Source organism: Taudactylus pleione, unplaced genomic scaffold (assembly GCF_031769625.1).
Source record: "Taudactylus pleione unplaced genomic scaffold, aTauple2 ptg000085l, whole genome shotgun sequence".
Classification (NCBI taxonomy): domain Eukaryota; kingdom Metazoa; phylum Chordata; class Amphibia; order Anura; family Myobatrachidae; genus Taudactylus; species Taudactylus pleione.
Window position 1 is genome coordinate 15511282 of NW_028284487.1, and position 27550 is coordinate 15538831.

Here is a 27550-nt window from a genome sequence, read left to right on the forward strand (position 1 = left end):
GCTAAATACAAATAAAAGGATATATATGTTAATGATAATAGCGATATGAGGCTGTAACTCCGAGTCTTTATAATTCTATAATTTAATATAGTGTCTGACGTAATGAGGTCAGAATTGAGCTCTTGGGGCATAATATAATAGATATGGACTCATTATTGTATTAACAAAAGGACTATAAAAAGAACAATACTTTGACAAAAGAATAAGTGGTGTAAAATATTGGTCATTTGTGGGACCCTAAACAGAATATTCTTACTACAGATTAATTTGTCAACTTAAATTGGTTCCCATAACAAAGGAAGAATGATAACAGTGAAGACGCAGAACTTTTAGACAGAATATATATGTCCAGCTATGGTGTGCTGATTCATGATCTGGTCGTAGGATGGAATAGCCTCGCGAATATCAAGATCGGGAATAGAGGATGGTGAGGTACGGATGAATGATCCACGTTAATATAGGCACCAGTAGAATACCGGTAACTATGATTGGAATACTCCACTGAAGAAATAACCCGTCTGCGCATGCGCATAATGGACGCTGGGGACACACAGGAAGTTAAGTACGTTCCACAGACAGGACGAGTGGAACACACCAGGAACATAGACAGGAAATCTGCACGGTTTTGAATCTGAGACAGCATGGGCGATATATAAAAGCATACAGCTGCAGGAATGTAATTAGGGATTACAAAAACATGGGAAACCAAAGAGAGGGGTGGACCTCACTCAAAATCAATTGGAACACAATTATATATTCTATAAATGAGACATTAAAAATAGTTTTTTTCACGATCAGCACAAACCAATCACTAGGTAAAATGAGTGTTATGGTAAAACTTACCTTTGTTAACTCTCTTTCTTCAAAGTCCATAGGGTCCACAGGGATACCTTGGGATTTACGTGGACGTTAGGACCAGACAGTTAAAGCTGTTAACTCCCAGGATGCACTGGTTCTTCCCTCTATACCCCGTCCCCAAGCCAGAGGCCCTTCAGTTAGTTAGCAGGCCAATGGCAGGAGGACAGGAGAGAAGGAAGACTGGTACACAGAAGAAACACACTCTAACACAAGGGAGACTGAGACCGGTGACAGGGAAAACCAAGCCAGAGAAGCCAGGGGCATCAGGGCGGGCGCCCTGTGGACCCTATGGACTTCGAAGAAAGAGTTATCAAAGGTAAGTTTTACTATAACTCTAATTTTCTTCTTCAGGGTCCATAGGGATCCACAGGGATACCAAAGCAGTATTCAAAGGCGGGGACGCTGCTGAGCTGACAGGAGTATCCGGTGCCCAAATGAAGCATCCCGAGATGCGAATGTATCAAAGGCATAGAACCTCAGAAAGATGTGGACAGAAGACCATGTGGCCACCTTACAAAGCTGTTCAGCCGAGGTGCCACGGCGAGCTGCCCACGAAGGTCCCACAGAGCAAGTGGAATGAGCAGTAACGGTAGCTGGCACAGGAAGACCAGTCTGCAAGGAAGCCTGTGAGATAGCCATGCGAATCCATCTGGCCAAGGTGTTTGTCAGCTGGCCAGCCCTTCTTGTGGAAGGAACTGGCTACTTCACCCTCCACTGCACAATACTTATAAGGAGCATATCCCATCTTGCTACTGGTGCCATAAACAGCTTTCTCAATTACTAGCAGACCGGACTTGTGCCATAAGGGACGATTTCTACTGCAAAAGCTGTGCACGCGTTGCTAAAGGACCCCACATTATAGTCTGGACACTGCAACCGGTAAATATTTCCTGCTGGACATTCTCAAATTAAGCACTACTTATTATTTTGCAACAAAGAACACATGGATATATGCTTCCTGAACAAGTGCCACTATCTGGACATTATTTTTGCCCCTGCGGATTGGGTGATTTTTTTTATTTATATATACTTTTATTCTGATTTTGTCTGTTATTTTATTGATACAGCTCATTTATATGTATTTCTATTTGTGCATATGATCATAAATTATTAAATTGTGATTTGTTTAGATATATGTCTGTTTGAATTTTGAGCGCTGTGTTCTTTTTTTACTGTAAACTCCTTGTGGAATCCATAGAGGACAAATAGAGAACTTGTTTTCCTAAAAGAACAGGTACGGTCCACGTAGATCCTGAGGGCTTGGACCACATCCAAGGAGACCTCACCAGCCGAAAGGCCGAGTGAACAGAAGGCCAGGACTACAATTTCCTCACTGATATGGAATTGAGAGACCATCTTGGAAAGAAAACAAGGGAGAGTACGAAGAACCGCCCTATCTGGATGAAAAATCAGAAATGGGGAGCGACAAGACAGTGCCCCCAAGTCTGACACCCTACGGGTAGAGGCAATAGCCAGAAGATAGTCTTCGCTGTTAACCATTTGAGATCCCCTGACTCCAGGGGTTCAAACAGAGGGCCCTGCAAGGCCTGAAGAACCACAGACAAATCCCAAGGAGCATCTATTTCAGATATATTAAATGGGTAAATATATGGTGGTCTGTCTGCTAATTGAGACATTAATGTAAATTTCACATATGATTATGATCTCACTTAGATGTAATCAGTTTGTCCTATTTCTCCAATACTAATTTTGTAGCCATCAATACAGCACAGGAGTGTGCCCTGATAGGAGTCTTTTCTTTTTTTTTTTTTTCTTTTTTCTCTCCTTTTCTAAATCCCAAGGAGCCACAGGAGGGACAAAGGGAGGTTGAATGCGGAGAACACCCTGTACGAAGTGTGAAATCCTACTTTAAATCTCTCTACGGCTGTTGACGCCATGTAGACGCACCTTGCGTATGGCGATAGGCAAATGTGAATGCACAGTGTACTCAATGTGTGATGTATACGCAATACCTTCCATTATTGTAACACCAACAGTATGCATAATAGTTGCCATCTTCATATCAAAATACAATGTGAATTACAGTGCAATATATATAGATCACAGTATAATAACCTTATGTGAAAGCAGGTGAACACACACACCAGTTTCTGTGGTCCAATGCACAAAAGTAAATATTGTATTGAAAGTATAACATTATTATTACAAGTTATACAGTGGTACAATACAGTTCAAGAAAACAGGTCAGAGTTTACAAACCAGTATACATACGTTAGCATGCACTCCCTGGATCCAGAGATCAGTCGTCACCAGATGACTGGTAGAATACAGCTACTGGACTCTGGATCAGGGGAGATTAATTTATACAGTTAAATTATGGGTGCATATAGTAGCAGGCTGTGTTGTCTTCCATTGGTCCAGGGGCGGGACGTTTCCAGTTCACTGGGGGTCATTGGTTGGTTCAAACAGTGGGCGATGCCTAGGCTCAGAATGCTGTTACAGGACTTCACCTCTGGGTTTCCTCAAAAAAACTAGCTCAAATCAACCATTGTTATATGCTATTATTAAACATAAATCCGACATTGCCAATATCTGCTTTCCGCAATGTGCGACAATCTATTCACAATCACCGGATTACTGCGAACACAATTCTGTACATTCTAACCCCAAACACGATGTTAATATGTGATCCTGTTCCTGGACTATGTATAGCTGGTTTTCTTCTCTTCAATTTATATATGTATTTTTTGGTGCTATCTCAGAGGAAATATGCAACCATTACAGTGGTACAATGGTTATAGTAAAAAAAATTATTATGAAAGGAAAATTTGGTTACAAGAAATGCCTAAATATTTATTGGGAACAATCACTTTAGATTAATGTGTTGCCAATCAAATTAATCTCTCACAGCCACAAGGGGGAACTTGTCACCACAGCTAACTGGCAATCAATTGTAAAATAAAATATACCTTTAGGAATATGAGGATGAGAGACATTGCCTAAATTGAAAATATCATTGTTACTTTATATACACTGCACATATATATTTTAAAGTGAGAAATATATTAAATAAGTTTGACTGTATAAATGTTTAGTAGCATGCATGTACACAGACTATGGGTCATTGTTATAAGAAACAGGTTTTATGTGTATGTTTGCATATATATTAAGGAACTACTATTGTCTGCATACAGATACAATATGTCTGTAACAAATAAGATAAAATCAGCAGGTCACCTGGCTTAGATCACTTAAAATGCACACAGATAGTGGTATGTGTAAAGACCACAGAAATCTGCATACCCTTAGCAATTGTACGTTATCTGACCCATTGTTCAATGGAACTTACAACATAAGATCAGTTGATCCACATACAAGTCCCAATTGTTGGCGTTACACTCCAAATAAGCAAAGGAAAAACCTTTGATGAGCTATCAGAATTTAAGGCTCCAGCAAACTTGATTTACAACTCGTTTGAGATTAACTGGCTAACCTATAATTACCTATTGCATTGGCACCTGTGAGAATATGCCAGTTGATGCATAAGATTTTGGATATAAATCATTATTTCATTTTTATTTAATATTTCTGACTTCGACAGAAGGTGTAAACATCCGGTAGCGTAGCAATTTTGCGTTGGAACCAGATAGACAAAGCAGAGACATGAACTTTAAGTGAGGCCAGGCGAAGTCCAAGGTCCAATCCAGCTTGAAGGAAGGCAAGGATTCTAGAGACCCTAAAAATATGCAGGTCATAACTTCTGGCATTACACCACTGAAAGTATGTATGCCACGCTCTGTGATAGATCTGGGCAGAAGCCGGTTTATGCACCCCAAGCATAGATCTCCCTTAGATCTTAAGAGGTATGTCTCAAGAGCCACGCCGTGAAAGACAGGCAATCCAAGTCCTGTAAAGACAAGGGTCCTGATTCAGACCCACTCGCAAGCGGCTGTCCACTCGCAAGTGGGTCGATGGTGTGCACTGTGCATGCGCACGACGGCGGGAGCTCCGTCGTGCGTATGCGCCAGACGCGACGAGCGAAGGACTTTCCTTCGCTCGTTGTGTCTGATCAAAGGGGGCGTGCTGTCGATGTTGATTGACAGCACGCCCCCTTTGGTGGGCGTGCTGGGGGCGTGCCTCCCAGACGGGGGCGTTCCCAAGGGAACGCCTACCGTCAGAAGCCGGCCCACTGACATCACTAGTGATGTCAGTGGGAGTGATTTTGGCTCTGATAGAGCCAAAATCACTCCGGGCCTTGCGGTTGAGAAACTCAACTGCAGGCTCCGGCTCGCAGTGGCGATGGTCGCGATGGTCAAGACCATCGCGGCCATCAACCTGCACGCTCGTATAGGCTGTGGGTGGTGACCCACAGCTATACGAGCGTCCAGGAGGACGCTCCATAATTATGGAGGACAGCCCTCATTCAGAGCGTGCGCTCTGCTCAGAGCGTCCGGCTCTGAATAAGGGCCAAGGTCCCTGAGATAACAGATCTGGCCGTTGAGGCAGCAGAAGAGGAGCATCGATGGATAGGCACCAGAAGGACAGTGCCTCCGTCTTGGTTGAACTTCCGTAGGACTCAAGGAAGGAGGGGGACCAGAGGAAACAGGTACGCCAACCGAAAGGTCCACTTTATAGCCTCCCTTCTTCTTGATCCATACACCATCAACTTGTGATTGTGACAAGAGGCCATGAAGTCCACCTCTGGTAGGCCCCATTTGTCCACAAGGAGTTGAAACACTTCTGGGTGAATAGACCATTCCCCTGCCTGTACATCATGCGGCTGAGGAAGTCTGCTTTCCAATTCAGAACTCTGGGAATGAACACCACTGAGATTGCCCAAAGGTGTTTTTCTGCCCATGTGAGAACGTGAGCCACTACTGACATGGCTGCCCAACTTTGAGTGCCTCCTTGGTGATTGAGGTAGGCTACTGCCGTGGCGTTGTCTGACTGTACCTGTACAGGTCTTCACTGAAGAATATGTCGCGCCAGAGTGAGGGCTTTCTATACTGCTTGAAGTTCCAACACATTGATTGGTAGAGCTGTCTCAAACGGTGTCCAGAGGCCCTGGAAGGAGTGCGGCCCGGTCAACGCACCCCAACCCAGGAGACTGGCATCTGTTGTCAGGATCACCCAGTTCGGGACCCAGAAGGGGCGTCCCCTGGTTAGGTGAGATGTCTGTAACCACCATGAGAGGGACAAATGAACCTTTGGAGAGAGAACCACTGTTTTGGATCCTCTCCACCCGGAGAGGATAAGGAGTTGCAGAGGTCTTGAGTGGAATTGGGCATACTCCACCATGTTGAAGGTGGAGACCATGGATCCCAGATGGATCATTCTTTGTGAAGGAACTAGGGAGGATTTATTGATTAACCAGCCGTGATTTTGCAGAAAGGCAATGATAACCTGAATATGTTGCTGAAGTACCTCTGGGGAGCGTGCTAATAGCAAGAGGTCATCCAGGTATGGTAGCAGTCTGACACCCTGACAACGGAGGAGAGCTGCCATAATCCCGATAAAAACCTGTGGGGAGTAAAAAAAAAACCAAAAGGGCAGAGCCTGGAACTGAAAATGTTGCTGTAGAACAGCAAACCTGAGAAATATCTGGTGAGAAGGCATTTTAGGTATATGTAGGTAAGCGTCCTGAATATCCAGTGACACCATAAAGTCCCCAGGCTCCATAGCTAGGACTATAGAGCGCAGGGTTTCCATCCGAAACCTGGGCACCCTGATAAATTTGTTCAGGGATTTGAGGTTGAGAATAGGCCGGTAAGATCCATTTGGAGTCTGAACCAGAAACAAGGTGGAATAATAACCTGTCCCTCTCTGAGACAGAGGGACCGAAACAATCACCCCCGGCTGCAGTAATGACTGAATAACCTTTTGTATAAGCAGGGCCTTGATTGGGTCCAAGTAAGGGCCTATGTAGAAAAGCTGGTGGGGTGGTCATCTTAGGAAAGAGAGAGAGCGTACCCGTAAGAGACCACTTCCTGTACCCAAGCGTCTGAGGTAATTTGACTCCAGCCCTGGGATCCCCCAGAAGGAGGTCCGGCCCGTCAGGCGGACGGTTTATCCTCTGATTTTGCAGCAGGACGGCGGGTGGCCCAGGCCTGCTTGGGCCAAGGTTTGGCTGACTTATAGGAAGCCTGCTGTAGAGGTAAGGACTGAACTCTAGGTTATCCTTGGGGACAAAAGACTTTAAAAGACGTTGTCTGTTTAGCAGCCGTTGCAGATGGCAGAAAAACAGTTAACAGGCCGCCAAAGAGATGACAATCTTGTCCAAGTCAGGGCCAAAAAGAATGTCCCCCGTGTAAGGGAGCAATTCTAAGGACCACAACCACAGAAAGCAACAGACACTGACATGGAGGACATTCTGGAGGTTAGAAGACTAGCATCCAGCGTAGCATCCCCTATATATGAAGCTGCTTCTCTAATGTGAGCAACAAGGGAAAGCATGTCCTGAGAGGCGTCCTCAGAGAGGAACTCCTCAAGAGCGTCTGTCCAGCCAGCCTTCAATTACTTTAGCCACCCAAGCAATAGCCATGGATGGGCGAGCACAGGCTCCTGAAAGAGAATACATACATTTCAGACCAACTTCTACCTTTTTATCTGTGGGATCCTTCAGCGAGGAAGCAGACGGAATAGGTAAAGTAGAACTCTTGAACAATCTCGTGATAGGAGAGTCCACTGTCAGGAGAGTCTCCCGCTTCGTACAATGATCAGCTGGAAAAGGATAACAATGGGTCAGTCTTTTATGTGGCTGAAACCTTTTACTGGGCGTCTGCCAGGCAGCCATTAATTGGTCAACTAGCTGATCAGATATAGGGAACTCTGCAGATTTAACCTTTTGTTTCTTAAAATTGGGGTGCTTTGAATTCGAAGCGGGTTCATCATCTTCTATGTGAAGTATATCTCTAACCGCTTATACTAGGGCAGGGTTAATAATCTTTGCCTGCAGTTTCCCCTCCCCTGTGAGACTCAGTAGCAGATAAATCAGCCTCTCCTGCCTCGTCAGAGGACACCTCAGAATCTGAGAGGAGCGTGGACTGAGGAAATAAACAGAGGACGCTTATTTTTACTGGGTAGTGATTTCTCACCCTGTAAAACATTTTTTAAAAGCCGTGGAAACCATTATCCCTAAGGTAGCGGGCAGAGGAGGCACTGGTATAGTTTGTGCCTGTTGTGGCAACCCCATAGGGAGATTACAGCCTGTACCTGCTGTGGCAATCCCAAAGGAGAAATTACTGCCGACACTGCTAGGCGGTCAACAAGTGTATTTAGCACCTGAATAAAGGAAGCCCAGGAGGGCTCTTGGGCAGGGGCTGGGGGAATTGATGGACCAGGTGTATTATAACAGGTGGCACAATGTCCCTTTTGGATTAAATCATCCTCATTTAATCCTGCTGCACATGACTTACATGAGAGCAGTGTGGGTGCAGAAGCTATTTTATTACTCTTGCCTGTGTTAAAGAAATTGTAGAGTAGTATAGCACTATGGTATGAGGCAGTATACAACCACTGAGTATGTGATGAAAGCCAAACTCCAAAAGGTGGAAAGCAATATAAATAGCATGTTCAAGCCTGTATTAAGCTGTAGAATTTCAGCACATTTATGGCACTATGTATAGTGCAACTGCCCCAGTATGCGATAACTTCACAACTCCAGTGAGAAATACACCAGTATTGTTAGTTGTTAGGGACACAGAGAGAAAAAAGCGATAGGCAAAGTTTGACAGCATATGACAATATCAGAGACACACAGCACTAGCAGATCACATACAATGCAGAAAAGTAACTGCACAGTTGGCACTAAAATCAACTACTCAGACGCTGAGCCTTGGAGAATATGGCTGCCGGAGACCTCTGAGGTGGCGTGGCTGGAAACAAAATACAGCTCAGAGCGGTGTAGACCCTGAGGAATGGCGCCTTGAGCTGAGGGAGGGCCACTTGAACAGGCAAAGCTGGCCTACCCTGCTGATTGACACAGGGACGCTGGTTTCCAGCACCATATGTACCCTGGTGGTCTTAGTGGAGCGCGCTGACTATCCCAGTGTACACAGTCAGCGTCCTCCGGTCCGTCCCCTGAGACCGGAGGAAAGACTGCCCAACCCGCCTTACCTGTCCCGTGTCCGAGTTGCAGTCTATGGTCATCCCGCCAGGCCAGCTAGCAAGGTCCTAGGGAGCCTGTCAAGAGTACCAGATGGAACTGGAGTCATGATGCCCGGAGAGGTGATGGAGTGTCAGCACAGACGTGTCATGGACAGTCTGATGCTGAACACTCAGTCGTAAAATTAGTAAAAACTACAAATCAAATAAAGAAAAGCTTATGGGCTGCCTAAAGCAGCCCACTGTCTAAATGGTGATCTGACTCCTGCAGACACCAGAACTGAAGGGCCTCTGGCTTGGGGGCGGGGTATAGGGGGAAGGACCAGTGCATCCTGGGAGTCAACAGCTTTAACTGTCTGGTCCTAACCTCCACCTAAACCCCAAGGTATCCCTGTGGACCCTGAAGAAGAAAAGATAATAACCAGGCTTCAGATGTAATCAGGGCCGGTTCTCCCATTACGCATGGTACGCAGCTGCGTACCATGCGGGCCGCGGGCAGTCTGTGTCTCTGTGACACAGCAGCATCGCGTGTGTAGCGGTGACCGGACAGAGTTCGGTCAGCACTACACAGTGCCAAACACACAGCCGCCGGCGCCAGCAGCTTTGTGTTTGCTTTAGCAGCTGATGAATCAGACAGACTCTCATCGGCTGCTGCTCCCACTGCCGGAGCCGGGCATCTTCCGGCTCCCGCAGTGGGTAGTGGGCTCCCTTATGCAGTGCCCCCAGTAGTAGTGTCCACCCCAATGCAGTGCCCCCAGTAGTGGTCCCCCCTATGCAGTGCCCCCAGCAGTGATCCCCCCCTATCCAGTGCCCCCAGCAGTGATCCCCCCCTATCCAGTGCCCCCAGGTGTGGTCCCCCCTATACAGTGCCCCCAGTAGTGATCCCCCTTTTCAGTTCCCCCAGTATTGGTCCCCCCAGTGCAGTGCCCCTTATATTGTACCCCCAGTAGAAGCCCCCCCAGTAGAGGTCCCTTCCCAATACAGTGCCCCCAGCAGAAGTTCCCCCCCCCCGTAGAGGTCTCCTTGACGCAGTGCCCCCAGCAGAAGCCCCTCCAATAGTAGTCCCCAATAGAAGTCCCCCCCCAGTAGTGGTGCCCCAGAAGTGCCCCCCCCCCTCCCCGATGCAGTGCAGATACAAACATGTAAAAAAAATACACTTACCTGAAGCCACAGCTTCCACCGCCACAAGTCAGTCCTCCCGGGCTGGCGTGCTCTGCATTATGGGAGAGACGTCATGACATCATGACGGCTCTCCCATTACCCACTGCAAGAGCCGGAAGGCAGAACTCATGAGTGAGCTCCAGCCCGGCTCTTGCAGTGGGCGCAGCAGCTAATGGAGAGTCTGTCTGACTCTCATTGGCTGCTGATTAACACACACATCGCCATCGCCTTCCTCAAACCCGGCCAATGCTCGCGTAGTGACAACATGACATCACGCAATGATGCGGCAGCGGCGAGAGGTTAACCCAGTCGGGTAAGGCTGCGTACGCCCAGACCGGCCCATCTGGTCATTTGCCAGAAGTGCCCGATGGCCAGTCCGGCCCTGGTTAAGGGTGACACAATTGACCTTTATTATGGGATATTACTGATTGTGATCACTGTAAATGGAATATTATATCTATGATGGAAATTGATTGAATTCTATGATAATTTTATATTTCAACTAGCCATACTAAGACGCCTCATTTTCTGTTCAAAAAACCCTGAAGAAGTCGTGACTGACGAAATGTGTTGGGTGATTATCGCTAATCAAAAATTGGCGAGATTCAAGTTACAATTAAATGTTCCCAGAGTATGGGGTACTACCAGGTTTATGCTCATAAAAATATATTTTATTCGTATAATGTGTATTTCTGAAATGTCATATGTATTGCAATAAATTTGTATAACCAAGTTGGTGTACTTTGCAAATCATCCCTCACCTCTATTTGGTACCTATTACCTGTAATTATTTAATGATCATCAAAATTATTGGTGAGGAACCAAGGAAATCCTATAAAATATATATATATATATATATATAGTTATATATACATATATACACACACGCATACATACATATACACACTAATATATATATATATATATATATATATCACACACACACATATATATATACATACATACACATTATATATATATATATATATATATATATATATATATATATATATATACAGACAAACTGTGTCCTAATTAAGTCAACGTTTCAGAGCTCGGCGGCTCTTTTATCAGTACAATAAGTATTGTCTTGATAATCATTAGCTCTCCTAGATGCAGCCCACTTGTTTCAAATAAACTTAACATGAAAGTAAGATTATTACATCATGCAGCTTTACCAATGCTAGGTACACACTATATGATATATTGTTCCAACACGGACTGATATACTGTACGGATTGTATAGTGTGTACGCCCAATTGAGCGTTCACGAGCAAATGGGACAATGCAATGAACGACACCATGCTGCTATATGCAAATTGTACAGATATATCGCACTGTCATACACCAGATTGTGCAGAAAGTATGGCGTAATTGTTGCAACTATCAGTGCAATATAAATATTTACCATAAACTCTCATTTAAATAACATACGTAAAAGCAAACACCAAGGCCAAATATGCACTAAAATGTGTCTGTTCTTTCTCCCTTATGAGACAATATTGTATTTTTTGTTTTTTATTATTATTTTGCTCTTCTCTGGAACAACAAAATTCAAATGTATGAAAGGTTTATTATGTAATGGATGTGATTTTTTTTGTTTCTTTTAAATCATACAGAAATATGACGTGTATTCGGATAACAAATATTCAATGGAAAAGTATACAATACACAGTTGTTCATGAGACACATTATACCTTTATAACTTTGACCTGCCAGAGAGCAGCCCAATGCGGTCATAACTGGAACCTGCCAGAGAGCAACCCAAGACGGTCAATGTTACGATGTAAAACACTGTGAACAATACCCATGTATTTGGCGGGGTCACCTTCTCGAGTGAAATCTCTGCTAAATGTCCCTCTCTCTGCCTGAAACACAAATCTCTGGGGAAAAGGACCATTTTCTCGAACAAATTCCCAGACACTCAGGAGCAGCAAGCGGACCTCATACGGTGCAAGGAGGGAGAACATCTCGTGCATGTTTGTGAGCGCTGGTGGAAGCAACTGTCCCTCTCCCATGAATGACACTAACTCACAAGAAGCCATCAGGTGCCATTGTGAATCTACAGAGGACAATTCGCGTGATGCCTCCCACTGCGCCAACAGTGTAGCGAGAAGACCTCTGAGTAGCACTGAACAATAGCAGAGGGCAGGGCGACCCTGTGCTACAAGATGGAGGAGTTGGAAAAGTAAAGGATTTTTACGGAAGCATCTGTAGATGAGCAAGTCTCTCTGTACTGTGGTACGTGCATGCTCCTCAGGTGGCCACGCCAACTCACTGTTTGTCACATCAGGGCATGCACATTCAGTTATTGTTACTGCCAGTGTCTTGGCTGCCTCAGGGTCTAATGTAAGCAGCTGCCCATCTCCATCCTCCTTTTTGGCACAGCAGCAGCATAATAGAGAAAGTAGGCTTTGAGTGTTCTCTGCACACTCTTCCTGCCCGCTCTGTGTACTTTTCTCTTCTGGCTTTAGCCCTGATCCAATTACCCCTGCATGAAAAACAGACCACACACTTCCTGAAAAGTCCACAGTAGAGCCCAGATGACTGTTATTCTCCAAAAGTGAAGCAGCCACTCCCTCTAGTTTTTCAGCCACAGCAATGGAGCTTTGCCCTCCAAATAGCCCTGCATTTCCTTGATGCAGAGACCCTTCCACTAGCTGGTGCAGCACTGCTTTCCTACCTGCATAAGATACTTTGCAGAGCTGAAAGAGTAGCCAGGAGGAACTGCTTATTCCAGTACTGCTGCGTATGTGCATTGAACGAAACAGGAGGTAAGAGGATGAGCGGATGAGGAGGTGGAGCTGGGATGGAGGTAGAGAAGATGGCAAGGGACAGCAGCACAGTAGTAGGCAGGCGGCCTCACACACTCCAGGGTTGCTGTGTAGGAGCAGATGACTAAAATCGGACAAGTGTTCAGATAGTGCCACCCCTACTTCCCTCCCCATACCCACTTCTTCACTCTGAACAACTAGTGCCAGATTTTGCAAAAGCTGAAGTGCTCTCTTATCTGTAAGAGCGCCTGCATGAATCTGAGCCACACAACGGGTTACAGCTGCTTGAGCTAAACCTTGCATAGAGGAAGACAGGACAGCATGAAGCTGAACTGCTAAGCCAAGCTGCTCAGAACTCTGAGCCAGGGTGAGTAAGAGGCAGAGTGCTTCTGGGGCACACGAGGGGCTACTATAGATACACAACAGGCCTAGGAGTTGATGAAGCCATAGGTGCCGTTTCCTTTCTAAACGCAACATTTCGGCACACAGCTCTCTGAGATTTCCTCTCATGGCATCCAAGAAAGGCACAGCTCGTGGTTGGGCATCAGATGGTCCTCTTCCCCCTGTCCGTCCATACACTTGTTTCTGAAAATTGAGTAGCATAAGCCTCACAATGCGGTCACAGGCTTCCCTCACAGAGTCATGCACTGCCAGCCCTGGTGTAGTTATGACAGAGGCAGGCATCGCTGTATCCAGAAGAAACCGCAGGAGCCGTGGGGCACCTGTGGATGTCTGGCATGCCAGATGAACACACAAGTTCAGCATGTTTTCCAGTTCCTCTCTAGGAAGTGTAGAACAGTGTTGCTGCAGTTGGGCTAATGTGGAGGGCTTCAAAGAATCCACCAAGTCTTGGCAAACAGTCCCCAACAAGGATGGTGATAGAGCAGCAAGTTGCAAGAGATAAGGCAGTGTTGCTCTCTGCTGCTTGCTCCCAGGTCGCAAGCTTTCATGAAACATCCTAAGGATCTCCTGACGAATGCTGTTTCCATGGCGTGAGCTTAAGTGCCCTAGAATGCCCACAACCGAGCCTAGCTTTGGCACCCGCTTCTCAGGAGTCTCAGCAGGTGAGTTGTGTGCACAGAAATCCTTCAGGCCACAAGATAAAACTCTACTAATTATCGTGCTTGGAAAAGAGTTCCCAATGTGAGCTACCACCCAGTCAAAGTGAGGAGAGTGTTGTACTGAGGTATCTAGCAAAGCATCCACACAGACGTCTGGGCAGCTGTCAATCAGAGTAGACAGGCAATGAGTATAGATGTCCATAAGAACACGTGTAGCTCCACAAGACATCCACAGCTGCAATAGTTCATTAAGACTTGTAGAGTGTGGCATACCCTGTCTGTTTGCATGTTTGCTGCTCAACTGCCCCATAAGCTCAATAGACCAGGAAGAGATGAGAGGTGCCCAAGAGCAGGGATTCAGCCTAATAAACTCCTCTAGAACCTTCTGCACTTCCTGTGTCACTTCATCCAGACCAGGACTGGATGGAGGAGGTGGTCCTCGACGTTGAGACGATGATGACTGTGGAAGGGAGTCTTGAGAGCCTCTTTCACTTAAGAAAGAAGAGACACTGTCATTGAAAACAGAGCGCAGGTGTTCCAGTACAGCAAACCGTGCAGGAGGAAGGCAGCGCAATAGTAACAAGGAGCAACGAGCATGGTCACGGGGGCTCAGTTTCTGTCCGTGCTGGGGATCTGAGCCACTTAAGAACGACTTGATCTGAAGGGAGAGCTCCTGTGGGCTGTGATGGGAAAAATGGGTTATTAAGAAAGTGGTTATTAAATGGTGTAGTCTTAGAGCATGATAACCTTTTTATACAGTAGCTCAATATAATCCCGATTCAACAAAGTGCTCGATATTACTTGAGTCTAGTATTTACCATGTCTGAAAGTATTCCATTTAACACATAACTGTACACAATAAACAAATATTGAATGCAAAAAAATTGCTACACTATCTTCAAACAAATTGGCTAATATAATTATATTGCAAATTGTATTTGAAAATTTCTCTCACCCAAAACAGAAAATTCCATTTGAGAATATTTTTAGTTAATCACAATCCCAAAGGCTACATATGTGGGGAATGATGTTCAAGCCCCTCGTTCATTTACTCGTGTCTACTTAGTTTTGTATACCAACATCACGCTGCCAGCAAGCAGGTGTAGGAGTGTGCAGTGTAGCAGGAGGTGCACACAAGACTTCAGGGGACTTGCCAGGTATGCTGTACCACAGACAAATAATGTGTAACTGGGATCGCTTTTTCAGTTTTGGGTGGAATGATCCTAAATAACTTCAAACACCCCCCACAGGAAAAAATCACTTTCGTTCAGCCAACATAAGTTTTTAATGCAAAATAATGGTGCCCCAGGAATTAGTATTTTCCCAAATGTAGTTGCTCAGCTGTGCCAGTTACTTATTATTTCGTAAAGTTAAAAAAAAAAAAAAAAAAAAACTCTAATATGAAATTTGTAGGTGGCTCAGCAAATATATTACATTTTCAAAGATTAACAATATTTTTCCATATTATAAAAAAAAAAGCAGAAAATGTAATATGCTATTCTTACTTAAAGAGACTGCATCATGTGTGTTTAACCACTTACAAAGCGTGGTTGCATCATTTGCGACCACGCCAGGCTGTCAGAAACTCTAAGATAATCTTCCAGCATCCGCCAATGGCAGAGGGACCGCCCGCAGCCCTTTTGCATCCCTGCACTCTCCCCCAGTGTCTGCTGTACCGTGATCACTGCCGATTGGTCATCCCGGCGGTACTCCTCCCTCGGCAGCTGCAGAGAGAAGTAGCCGCTGGGGAAATGTAAATTAACACCTCTAAGCCCCCTAGTGCATACCTGGCAGCTGCTCAGAGGAGCAGCCGCTGGGGGAAATTAAATTTAATTTTCCGATTATTGATTCTCTGATATATATCTATGACTGATATGACAAAAATGTTATGTTAATGTTGTTTTTAAAAAAAAAAAACATATATAATATACACACACACACACACACACACACTTTATTTCTTTTTTTTATAAAATGGTGTTGGATAAGTTATACATTTTTCGCCCTATTCAAATAGCCGCCCATTTCACGTGTGCTAATTTTGCATGGGAGTTTTTTCAGGACCCCTGGAGCAGGTGAAAAGTTGGGGAAAATCCTAAAAAAAATTTTGGGACTTCATTCAGAACCACTGGGACACCCTCCCCAATAATTACTACAGGCACTATGGTATACATCAGACGATCCTGGAAAGTGGCCGACGGGACGACCAATGTAACGATAAATTGGTCGTCCATACACACAGTGCAATACACTCAGTGGCTGCATCCAGGATTGTAAGCTCCTAAGAGCAGGGTCCTCCTCCCCACTGTCTCACAGCCTTCTTCTCTAGCACTTCTATGGCAGCCTTCACCTTCAGAGCTGTATTGTGTATGGAGAATTGTGTTGCTAATTGTTACCTGTGCTCTGTTTATAAGTTGGTTACTGTATTGTAATGTAATGTTCTGTGTACCCTTTACTGTATGTATGGCGCTGCGGACCTTGTGGCGTCCTATAAATAAAATTTAATAATAATAATAATATTGGCCGCCAGATCATCACATCTGCTGTGGAGAACAGAATGTGACTACTACAATGTCAGGGGGCGGGAGCGCGCAATTATGGGTACGCATCAGAGAATGTGGATGATATGTCGCTTCAATCTGCGAGATCTGACGACATAGCGTCTGAGGTGTGTTCAACCCTTAGAAGTTTTTAATTATCTTAATTGTTAATGTAATTTTTGTGGTGAAATTCTGCAAAGTGCAGAATAATGGGTTAAAAGATGTGGGACAGGCATATGGGGGTGCTGCAGGTGTTTTAAACATTGCAGGTGACAGTTACAGGTACAGCATTTAGTTTGCTGAAAAAGACTTGCTTTATATGATTTTTTTTATCACTGTTATTAAATGCTTATAACTGACCAGTGACACACTTTAAGAACCCCAAATAGTTTGCCTTTGGCCACTGACAGACTTCTATAATGTTATCCTATATTAGTTTGAATTTATTTTTTGGGGGGGGGTTTACAGGCCGATTTTCACCTACACTTAATTCTTGCAGATGTTACACGTGTTATCGCCCGAAAACCGGAAGACGACTTTTCTAATTGAATTGCGCGTGAAATGGGAGTGCGCATACAGGCTATAAGCGGCATTAACGGGCGATAGGTGCATAAAGTTAACACACGTTAACGTAAACGTTTTATCGCAGCTAATTTAATTCCCACCTAAAAGCTACTAACAAGAATGTCCATGAAAAAACTACTGGTTATTCAAAGTTATGCTAATTTATTAAAGCACAAAAGCTAACCTTTGGTTGATGTAAAAGGTTATAAATAAAATATAATAGGATCACAATGTTAATGGGCCTTGCAATGAGAAGCCTCCTAAAAGTCAGCAGAAACATTTTCCATCACTGATGATATGTTTGAAGATAAAAACCTCCAACCCACTAACACGCTTTGGAACAGGGTAGTTAGGCAGACACTTACAGCCATGACCAAAAGTTTTGAGAATGACAATTATTGGTTTTCACAAAGTCTGCTGCTTCAGTTTTTAAGATGGCAATTTGCATATACTCCAGAATGTCTTGAAGAGTGATCAGATGAATTGCAAAGTCCCTCTTTACCATGACAATGAACTTAGGGCCCGATTCAGACCAGGTCGCTAGGCTGCCTTCGCTCGTAGCTGCCGATGGTTCGCAATCAGCGCATGCATCGCAGTGCGCATACCAGTCCATACGATCGGGAAGCGATCGCTCGCTGCGCATAGACAGCTCACTAGAATGAGTGACAGGACAAGTAGTTTGTGGGTGGTGACAGGGGTTGGTCGATGGAAACGGGGGGAGTGGTGGTGCGAACGCAGGCGTGCCTGAGCGTCTCAACACCGTTTCAGAGGCGTGAATAATTAAGACGCAACATCATAGTACACGTCACTTGGCTGTTTTACACACTGAAGCACTCGCAGTGCTTGCGGAAGGGTATGGTCAACCACAAGTGGTGCGATCACATCCGATGGTACTCGATGTTACCGATGGTTGCATACACTTCCAGGAGATAACGTGCATAAGTGGGCGTCTTAAGACAGGATAGTGGGTGTCTGCATACAAACAGCGATCGACACCAAGACATAGTTGGCGTGCTAATGCCTTGCCGTGCGATCACCTGCCTTTGCCATATTTGGGTGTGTGCGAACACATCTTGAGAGCGGGTCTGAATCGAGCCCTTAGTCCCAAAAACATTTCCACTGCATTTCAGCCCTGCCACAAAATGACCAGCTAACATCATGTCAGTGATTCTCTTGTTAACACAGGTGAGAGTGTTAACGAGGACAAGGCTGGAGATCACTCTGTCATGCTGATTGAGTTAGAACAACAGACTGGAAGCTTTAAAAAGGAGGGTGGAGCTTGAAATCATTGTTATTCCTCTGTTAACCATGGTTACCTGCAAGGAAACACATGCAATCATCATTGCTTTGCACAAAAAGGGCTTCACAGGCAAGGATATTGCTGCTGGTAATATTGCACCTAAATCAACCATTTATCGGATCATCAAGAATTTCAAGGAGAGAGATTCAATATTTGTAAAGAAGGCTTCAGGACATCCAAGAACATCCAGCAAGCATCACGTCTGTCTCCTAAAGTTGATTCAGCTGCGGGATCGGGGCACCACCAGTGCAGAGCTTGCTCAGGAATGGCAGCAGGCAGGTGTGAGAGCATCTTCACGCACAGTGAGGCGAAGACTTTTGGAGGATGGCCTGGTGACAAGAAGGGCAGCAAAAAAGCTAATTCTCCAGGAAAAACATAAGGGACTGACTGATCTTCTGCAAAGGAAACAGGGATTGCACTGCTGAGGGCTGGGGTAAAGTTATTTTCTCTGATGAATCCCCTTTCAGATGGTTTGGGATCTGGAAAAAACGCTTGTCCGGAGAAGGAAAGGTGAGCGCTACAATCAGTCCTGTGTCGCAACAAAAGTAAATCATCCTGAGACCATTCATGTGTGGGGTTGATTATCAGCCAAGGGAGTGGGCTCACTCACAATAGAACACAGCCATGAATAAAGAATGGTACCAAAACATCCTCCAAGAGCAACTTCTCCCAACCATCTAAGAACAGTTTGGTGACGAACAATGCCTTTTCCAGCATGATGTGATAACTAAATGGCTCGGGGAACAAAACATCGAAATTGTGGGTCCATGGCCAAGAAACTCCCCAGACCTTAATCCCATTGAGAACTTATGGTCAACCCTCAAGAGGTGGGGGAACAAACAAAAACCCACAAATTCTGACAAACTCAGCAATGATTAGGCAAGAATGGACGGTCATAAGTCAGTATGTGGCCCAGAAGTTGATTGACAGCATGCCAGAGCGAATTGTAGAGGTCTTAAAAAAGAAGGGTCAACACTGTAAATATTGACTCTTTGCATAAACAATGTAATTGTCAATAAAAGCCTAGGTCTAAAAAGACTGAAGCAGCTAACTTTGTGAAAACCAATACTTGTGTCATTCTCAAAACTTTTGGCCATGGCTGTACATCTTTTTTAACATTGTACCATGATAAAATCATCTTATCAACCTAAAATAAAAACCCATATACACCATTTCCTTTTCAGTATGAAAGTGGAGTATGGTGTAATTTGAGTTTTAAAGTAAAGCCAATTGTCTGCTATTCTTTAATCACAATACAGTAGGGGTATGCCAACCTCGGTCCACGAGCGCTACTAACAGGTCACGTTTTCCAGACCACCTAGCAGGTGCACAGGTGTATTTATTACTCGCTAACACATTTGAAAAGATCCACAGGTGGAGCCAATTATTTCACTTGTGATTCTATGAGGAGACCTGGAAAACATGCACTGTTGGTAGCTCACGAGGAGCAGGGTTGGCCATCCCTGCAATAAAGGGTCAGTTCACTTACTAGCGATACCAAACAGCATTGTTCCAGTGCTATGTATAGGCAATGTGCAGAGCGCAGATATCCGTACATACAGTAGCCTTAATTTGGGTAGTTTAATATGTACCCCTATGTGGCTGCAAACTTAAATGTGTGATGTAGGGGCAAAAAGTGGGGTAAGATAAGTTGCTGTTGCCAGTGATCCAATGCCACCACAAAGGCACATTGGAGGCATCACCCACACATCTCCCCTAATTGAATGAACCCCTAAGTAAACTCTTTAATGCACTTTAGTAGAACCTTAGTAGTTTAAAAAATCCCAAATAGGATTCCAGATCCCTAGAATTACAATATAGTAATATAACTACAATACCTGAGCTGGGGAATGACCCCCTGTGGCTGGGAGGAAATCATGAGGACAAGTTTCACAAATAAGCTGGGTTATACAAATGCATCACCTGCGGGAACAAAAACAGATTTAGAACGAAATTGTCCTATTGACTATATTATGAATACAAAGCACTGAACTCACTAACAGTCCAACATCTAGAGTCACAGAACGAGGGCAACTGTAGCTTCATCGGGCAGAAATACTCCCAACTCTCCTCAAACGCTGCAAGTGGGCACTATATGTCTCTCCAGCTGGTGGGGAACTACAAGTCCCAGGATACACTAAAATCTTTAGCTCAAGGCTATTCTGGAACTTGTAGTTCCACAACAGATGACAGGAGTTGCTCTATCCTATTACATCCCCGCCCACAATTTAGCACACTTGTACTACAGTCTGACATAACCTTACACTCAGCTGTCAGAGAAGCCACTCACACTCTCACACTCCGGTACTTCCGTGACATGTCCCGTATTATTCATAGAATTAAAAGTTCCGGTCAGCAATGATGACGTACTTCCTGCGGTCGGCCATCTTGGTTGAGGAAGAATGTATTCGTACTACCGCCATATTTGTATAATTTATAATAGGCATGTAGCTGCATCCAATCATTGTAATGTGTGCATGGACATAGAAATCATGTGCGTTCTCTTCTGGTACCACAAACTGGTAATAGGAATTATAGATGTAGTTATTTACTCATTTTATGGTTAGTTGGCCATTTGTCACTGTGTCTGTCATGCTCCTCCTTTTTCAAATATTGAAACGTCATTAAAGTAAATATATGCATAACTGATATTTATGTGAATTGCACTTTATTAAAATGAGTGTATAGTCCTATCATTTTAAAAATTGCATTTATACTTTCACAAATGTATTTTACACGTTAGTATCAGGGTTTCCTGTTGTTGCGCTATGTGGTGAGCAGGTCCTTGCGCTTGTTTCAGTGGGGGAGAGGTATTATAGTGGCACCGTGCCGCTATAACACTTCCTGCTTCGCCTCTTTACTGACACGAAGCAGGAAGCACTAACGATGAGATGTATTAACATCTCATCGGCCAGACCGGAGCGGGGGAGTGATAACTCCCCCCTCTGGTGATCCCCGCTAGAGACCACAGCGCATCAGTCTAGTGCTGATGCGTTGTGTCTCAGTCCCGACCGGCTCCACTGAGCATGTGCGGGATCTCGCAAGTATCGCACATAACGTGCGCCGATGCCGCTTCGGTGGTTCATACATCTCCCCCAGTACATGGTCAATGCATTACTATCAATGTATGTTCATTGTTTTTCTCTAGTTTGTGGAGTATATAAAATATTAGTACTACAAAAAGGGGTATATTCAATTACATGCGAGTCACTTTGCGCATTTATCAGCCAGTTACGGTAGGCTGTTTATGGGTAACGCGCGTAGCCACTTAAAAATTTTCTGCCAGCTTCCATGCTTACTTGATTTTGCCCCTAAGAATATTAATTGTATGGTAATATGAAAAGATCTTACCTGCAACAGGTACTACAGAATTTCAAATAAGTCACGCACTTTGGGGGCGATTCAATTCAGCGCAATGTGAATAGCGTCGGGAAAGAGTTCCTGGAGCTATTCAATTGACAACGCTGTTAAGTTTGATTAGATAATTTCTGGTCACACTCTCCTGAGGTGCAAGCAGAAATGTGATTTTAGTGCCTGCCGCGATGCTAACAACCTTGCGGCCGGCACTTTAATATGAGAATGCTAGTTACCACTACTAGACAGGCGAGGTACCCAGTATCTTTCGACTAAGTGCAGGGCGCAATGGGGACAATTGAATAGCTCAGGGAACACCTTGACGCTAGTCACAACGTTTTGAATTGAATCGTCTTGAGATATGATGCCAGCAATAGTGAATTCGTATTGCTCATCTTTTAGTTATGGGGATGATTAATCTGAACATAAAAAGGATCATTAAATAATAGTATTTGATGTCTGTTCATCTGAACAAGAAGGACACAGGGTAGATACCTATTTAAAATAGTCCAAGCAGTTATCAGTGTTATGCATTGACTGCAACCCAACTAGTTTCCTTCTCTATGTAGTTCTTGCAAGACTACCCTTGTTAAATGATATCTCCATCCAGAAATAAATAAATAGTTTTGGGTGAAGTTAAGTGAGATCAAAAAATCAAAAACACAGCGCAACAAAAAACACTAAGGCCTGGTACACATCAGAGCGACGTGTATCGCAGCCGAGATTACCCGATGGAAGGATATATAGATAGATAGATAGATATAGATCTATATATGTGTACGGTCTGGCTCTCCAGGTTATAAACAATGTGGCCGGGTGCCAGCACAGTTACTAACATACTCTCCCAATGGTGCAGTATTCCAGGCTATTGAAATGAATCACAATACCGGCATCTCAGTTAAAGCAACATTTCAACATTCCGTGCTTATTTATTATAGCACTGTCAACAGGCTAAATAAAATATATATAAAGATCAGCTTGAATACCTCCATCACCAACACCTCATGAACGCCAAAGCCGGAAGTGGGACCACTCACCCAGTCCAACAGCGCAAAAGTGATGAGGGCCCACCTCCGGCTTTGGCGTTCACAAGGTGTTGGTGATGGAGGTATTTAAGGTGAGCTTTATATCTACATCTTTATGTACTAAATCTACCGACCATAACAATTTATTACACATGCAAAGCTTCCACCGAAAGCTTTTGACGAGGGGGCTCCCTTATTTACAATTCCTGCGCATGAAAAGGATCACGTAAGATCCAATTAATGCAGAGGCACAGATGGATGCTATGTTGCTTAAATGTTTGGAGAGAGGATATGATGCAGCTTTGCTTATTGAAGCCAAAAAAAGAGCTCTTAAGTTAGATAGGAGCACCCTACTAATTAAAAAGGATAAATCCTCTAAAACTGCATTGTTCCCATGGGTTACACAATATAACTCCATAATTACATCCATAAAGCAGACATCGAAAAGGTTATGGCCAATGATACAAACAAATTGAGACTTAAAGTTGCAGGATGTGAAATTGATGCTATAAGCGTGGCCGCAATTTAAAGGACTATTTGGTTAAGACTGAAATTACTAAAAGTAGAGTAGATCAAAAATATAATTTCCTGCAAGGTAAAAGGGATGTTTGAGATGCTCATGTACCACCTGCAGTTTCATGATCCCAGGTGATACTTTTTATCATCCACATACAGGAAAACCATATTTTCTTCTTCAGGGTCCATAGGCTATGCTGTCCTGGCGAGTGACCCGGCAATCCAACCCAGGTAAATAGCAGGGTTTAATACGGGCGCAGCCCGTGAAACCCTGCCGTGTGTACGGCACACTCCGGGTCCTGATGACCTGGAGTGAGCCGCATGCCGACCGATTGGTTCGGCTTCTGTGGCGCATGGAGATGACGTCATCTCCAAGCGTCCACTTTCACGCCAGAAAAGCCGGGTCTATGCAGACCCTACTGCGGTGTGAGCGGCGCCGACTCAGAAATTTCCCGAGTCGGCGCCGGCTAAATTCTGGGTCTGTTCCGGATAGGAACCCTGTTCCAACTCCGTGTCAGACCCGGAATTTTGGTGGAAAAGGGGTATAACTGGATATCTAAAGCACCTAAGGTGGTAGCAAGCGGTGAGCATTTGAACTTTACCATCTACAATTTTACCCAAGTCAAGACTCTATTTATGGGGATTTAAACCTATCACTATTTTAATAGTCACATGAGTTGTTGCAACAACTGTAGCATTGTGTGGAAAACACCCTCATTTGAAAGTTACATTTTAATGTATTATTATATTGTTATTGTGTGTGTAATAAATGTTGTTTTTTATGATTCAGAGAGGCTAATTAATTAATTAGATCAATCAGGTACAGCTTATTACACAGCAGCAGCAGCGCAACTTATTTTCTTTTTTGTGGTTTTAATTTTTGTATGTCAGGTTGGCAACTGATATTAAGTTTTGCAGCACTGTGTACTGTGTAAAATAAGTAATTTTTACACAATTCTTCTTCACAATTTAATCCATATATTTGTATTTATTTTTATTTATATCAACTGTGTTTCATGGAGTGCCAGGTGTAAGCTGAGGATTTCAGTTCACTGACAAACCTCAGTTTATGATTAATGTGTGTGCTGCACTGTGCCATATTTCGGAAAAGAGCTCCTGCAGCTTACCAAGTGTCAGACAGGACCAGTGTGTCGCATACTTAGACAGTGGGCTCCTGCAGCTTATCCAAGCATCAGTCAGGACCAGTGTTTTTTTTCTCGGACTATTACCTTAACATACAGGTGTATTTAAGGGTTTTCATGTGCCTCACATTTATAGAACGAAGTATTTGTGAGGTTTTGTCACATACATTTGTTGCACGGTGCCATATTTCGGCTGTGTTCTCCTGCAGCTTACCCAGGCATAAGACAGGACCAGTATATTGCTTCCTACTAGTATCCTACATACACGGTGGTTGCATTATACCCAATGCCATATTGTATGCCCCCATACAGCTATCAGGCAAGTTATGGGCTGCAGGTTTAAGTGAGGAGGATTTTATATATATATATAAATAGCAACAGCAAGAACGGCGGCACTTGGAGACTTCAATGATTATTCAAAAGATGTATATTTCAATAAAACATCATAAGGCACCATTTCGGGACCACAGCTTCCCTTTGTCAAAATAAAGATTCACCTCTTCCCTGTCAGAGTATTGCATAAGATCTTCACAATAACCACCACAAAGGTATTGTTTATATCACATTGCTCTAGTACGGGACATTGCAATATATAAGTTACTTGTCTCTACAACGAGCAGCCCTCTATTATAGACTGTAGCATTTTGACTTACCAACTTGTGATTATTATATTATATGCACTCCTTTTGGATCCTGAACTGGGTAATCCTAACAACGGACGCCAGTCTCTGGGACGGGGGCGCAGTGACCGGTCCGCACTCCTTTTAGGACCGTTGGACATCGGTCAAATCTACCCTGTCAATCAACATATTGGAACTGCGAGCTGTCTACAGGGCCCTCAACCTGGCCCCCACATACTTCACGGAAAAACCTGTACAGGTTCAGTCCGAAATTCCCACAAAAGTGACTTACATCGACCATTAAGGAGGCACTCGAAGTCGGGCAGCAATGACAGAAGTGTTACGCATTTTGACATGGGCCGAGGGTCACCTCCCGGCCATCTCTGCAATGTTCCTTCCGGGAGTTCTCAATTGGGAAGCAGACTTCCTCAGCCGTCACGACATGCTTCCCGGGGAACGGTCGCTTCTCCAAGAGGTGTATCAACTCCAAGGGCACAGATGGTGCCTCTCATAGGTGGACCTTATGGTCTCCCGACACAATCACAAACTACTAGTGTAAGGGTCCAGAACATGAGATGCCAAGGCAACCTTGGTAGATGCACCAGTTAAATGGACCTTCCAGATTGAGTACCTATTCCCTCCAGTCCCCCTTCTATCTCTAGTTCTTCGGAAGTTCAAACAAGACGGAGGTACTGTCCTGCTGGTGACTTCAGCTTGGCCCAGATGGCACTGGTACTCAGCTCTTCGGAGTCTCTCCATCAACACTCCGTTCCTGCTGTCACAATGTCCGGACCTGTTGTCTCAAGGTCCTTGCCTTTACCCGGACCTGGGTCGTCTGTCTTTGACGGTGTGGCTCTTGAAACATCCCTCCTGAGGTCAAAAGGATTCTCTAGCTCTTTAGTCAGCACTATGCTCAGAACGCATAAGCCAGCCTCTGCTCGGATATTTCCAATGGCATCGTACCAGAAGCTACGATCCTCAAGTGTTTAGGATTTCCAGAGTCCTGGCCTTCCTTCAAGCTGGATTGGACTTTGGACTTCGCCTTGTTTCGCTGAAAGTGCATGTCCCCGCTCTATCCATTTGGTTCCAGCATAGACTTGCTCCACTAACAGATGTCCACACCTTCCTCCAGCGTGTCCTCCGAATTCAACCTCCCTTTGTCCCTCCAGTGGCTCTGTGGGATTTGTCAGTAGTTCTTCGTGACCACCACTGTTCTCCATTTGAACCCCTGGATTCTGAAGAACTCAAGAAGTTAACAGCGAAGACTCTCTTTTTCTTCTGGCTATTGCATCTGCCAGGAGGGTGTCAGAATTGGGGGCACTCTCCTGTCGTCCCTCCCTTTCTGATATTTCACCAGGATAGGACTGTGCTTCGCACTCACCCTGAATTTCTTCCTAAGGTGGTTTCTCATTTCCATATTATAGTACCGGCCTTTCAGTCACCAGACCTCTCGGCTGGTGAGGCCTCATTGGATGTGGTCTACGGTCTCAGGATTTCTGTGGACCATACCAGTTCCCTTCAGATATCGGACTCCTTGTTTGTGCTCTATGGTTTTCACAAAAAAGGAAGGCCAGCCAATAAACAAACATTGGCCAGATGGCTTCATATGACTGTCTCAGAGGCTTACACACAGGCAGACCTGCCTGTTCCAGCTTCTGTTACTGCTCATTCTACTCGGTCTGTGGGCCCCTTGTGAGTGGCTCGCCGTGGCGCCTCGGCTGTTCAGCTTTGTAAGGTGGCCACGTGGTCTTCCATTCAGACCTTTTTAAGGTTCTATGCATTAGATACCTTAGCCGCTCAGGATGCTTCCTTTGGGCGCTGGAATCTCCTCTTAGCACAGGAGCGTCCCCACCCTTTAAAGGACTGCTTTGGGACATCCCCAAGGTCTCCCTGTGGAGCCTATGGACCCTGAAGAAGAAAATGAGAGTTATGGTAAGAACTTACCTTTGTTAACTCTCTTTCTTCGAAGTCCATAGTGTCCACAGGGCACCCGCCCTGCCGCACCTGGCTTCATATGGGCTATATTTCTGGTCACTGGTTTCCCATCTCCTTCTCTGAGAGTGTGATTATTGTGTGTACCAGTCTTCTACTCTCTTATCCTCCTCCGGCCTTTGGCTACTTACCAACTGAGGTGCCTCTGGCTCGGGGGCGGTGTATAGGAAGGATGGACCAGTGCATCCTGGGAGCAAAAGCTTTAACTGCGTATTGCCCTGGATCCAGATCCAACCTACACCCCAAGGTCTCCCTGTGGACCTTATGGACTTCGAAGAAAGAGAGTTACCAAAGGTAAGTTCTTTTCATAACTCTCATTATATTAAATATAAACTCACATGAAATTGTAGATTTATCATTTACCAAATGATTTGTCCATGTGGACTTTCATACATTGGAAAGACTGAACGTTCTTTCAAAGAGCGTATGGCTGCCCACAGATCCACCATAAGAGCGGCTCTTGCCAGCGGCAAAAGTGATCAGCCGGTAGCTTGTAATTTTTGTAATGCACTTCATCTACTGTCATCCTTACAGTACAGGATGATTGATCATATCCCCCACACCATACGGGGGGGTAAC

The 27550-nt window shown here is 44.6% G+C and overlaps 1 protein-coding gene across 2 annotated transcripts; it reads right to left on the reverse strand.

Annotated features, from left to right (window-relative positions):
* Positions 1-11158: 11158 nt before the first annotated feature.
* INTS5 (integrator complex subunit 5) lies at positions 11159-20705 on the reverse strand. 2 transcript variants are annotated; one of them, XM_088468378.1, is made up of 3 exons: positions 20613-20705; positions 20161-20245; positions 11159-14598 (listed from the first exon to the last, which is right to left on the reverse strand). In XM_088468378.1, the coding sequence occupies exons 2-3, from the start codon at positions 20199-20201 to the stop codon at positions 11820-11822; spliced, it is 2820 nt and encodes a 939-aa protein (XP_088324504.1). In that variant the 5' UTR covers positions 20202-20245; positions 20613-20705; the 3' UTR covers positions 11159-11819. The 2 variants fall into 2 exon arrangements, with proteins under 2 accessions (XP_088324504.1, XP_088324505.1); XM_088468379.1 differs by having other exon boundaries at positions 20587-20705.
* Positions 20706-27550: the final 6845 nt, after the last annotated feature.

Coding starts and splice junctions, on each gene's coding strand:
- INTS5 (XM_088468378.1), bottom strand. CDS start 20,201: ATGATTTCCTCCCAGCCACAGGGGGTCATTCCCCAGCTCAG. Junction 14,599..20,160: donor GGGGTCATTCCCCAGCTCAG/GTATTGTAGTTA, acceptor TTCCCATCACAG/CCCACAGGAGCTCTCCCTTC.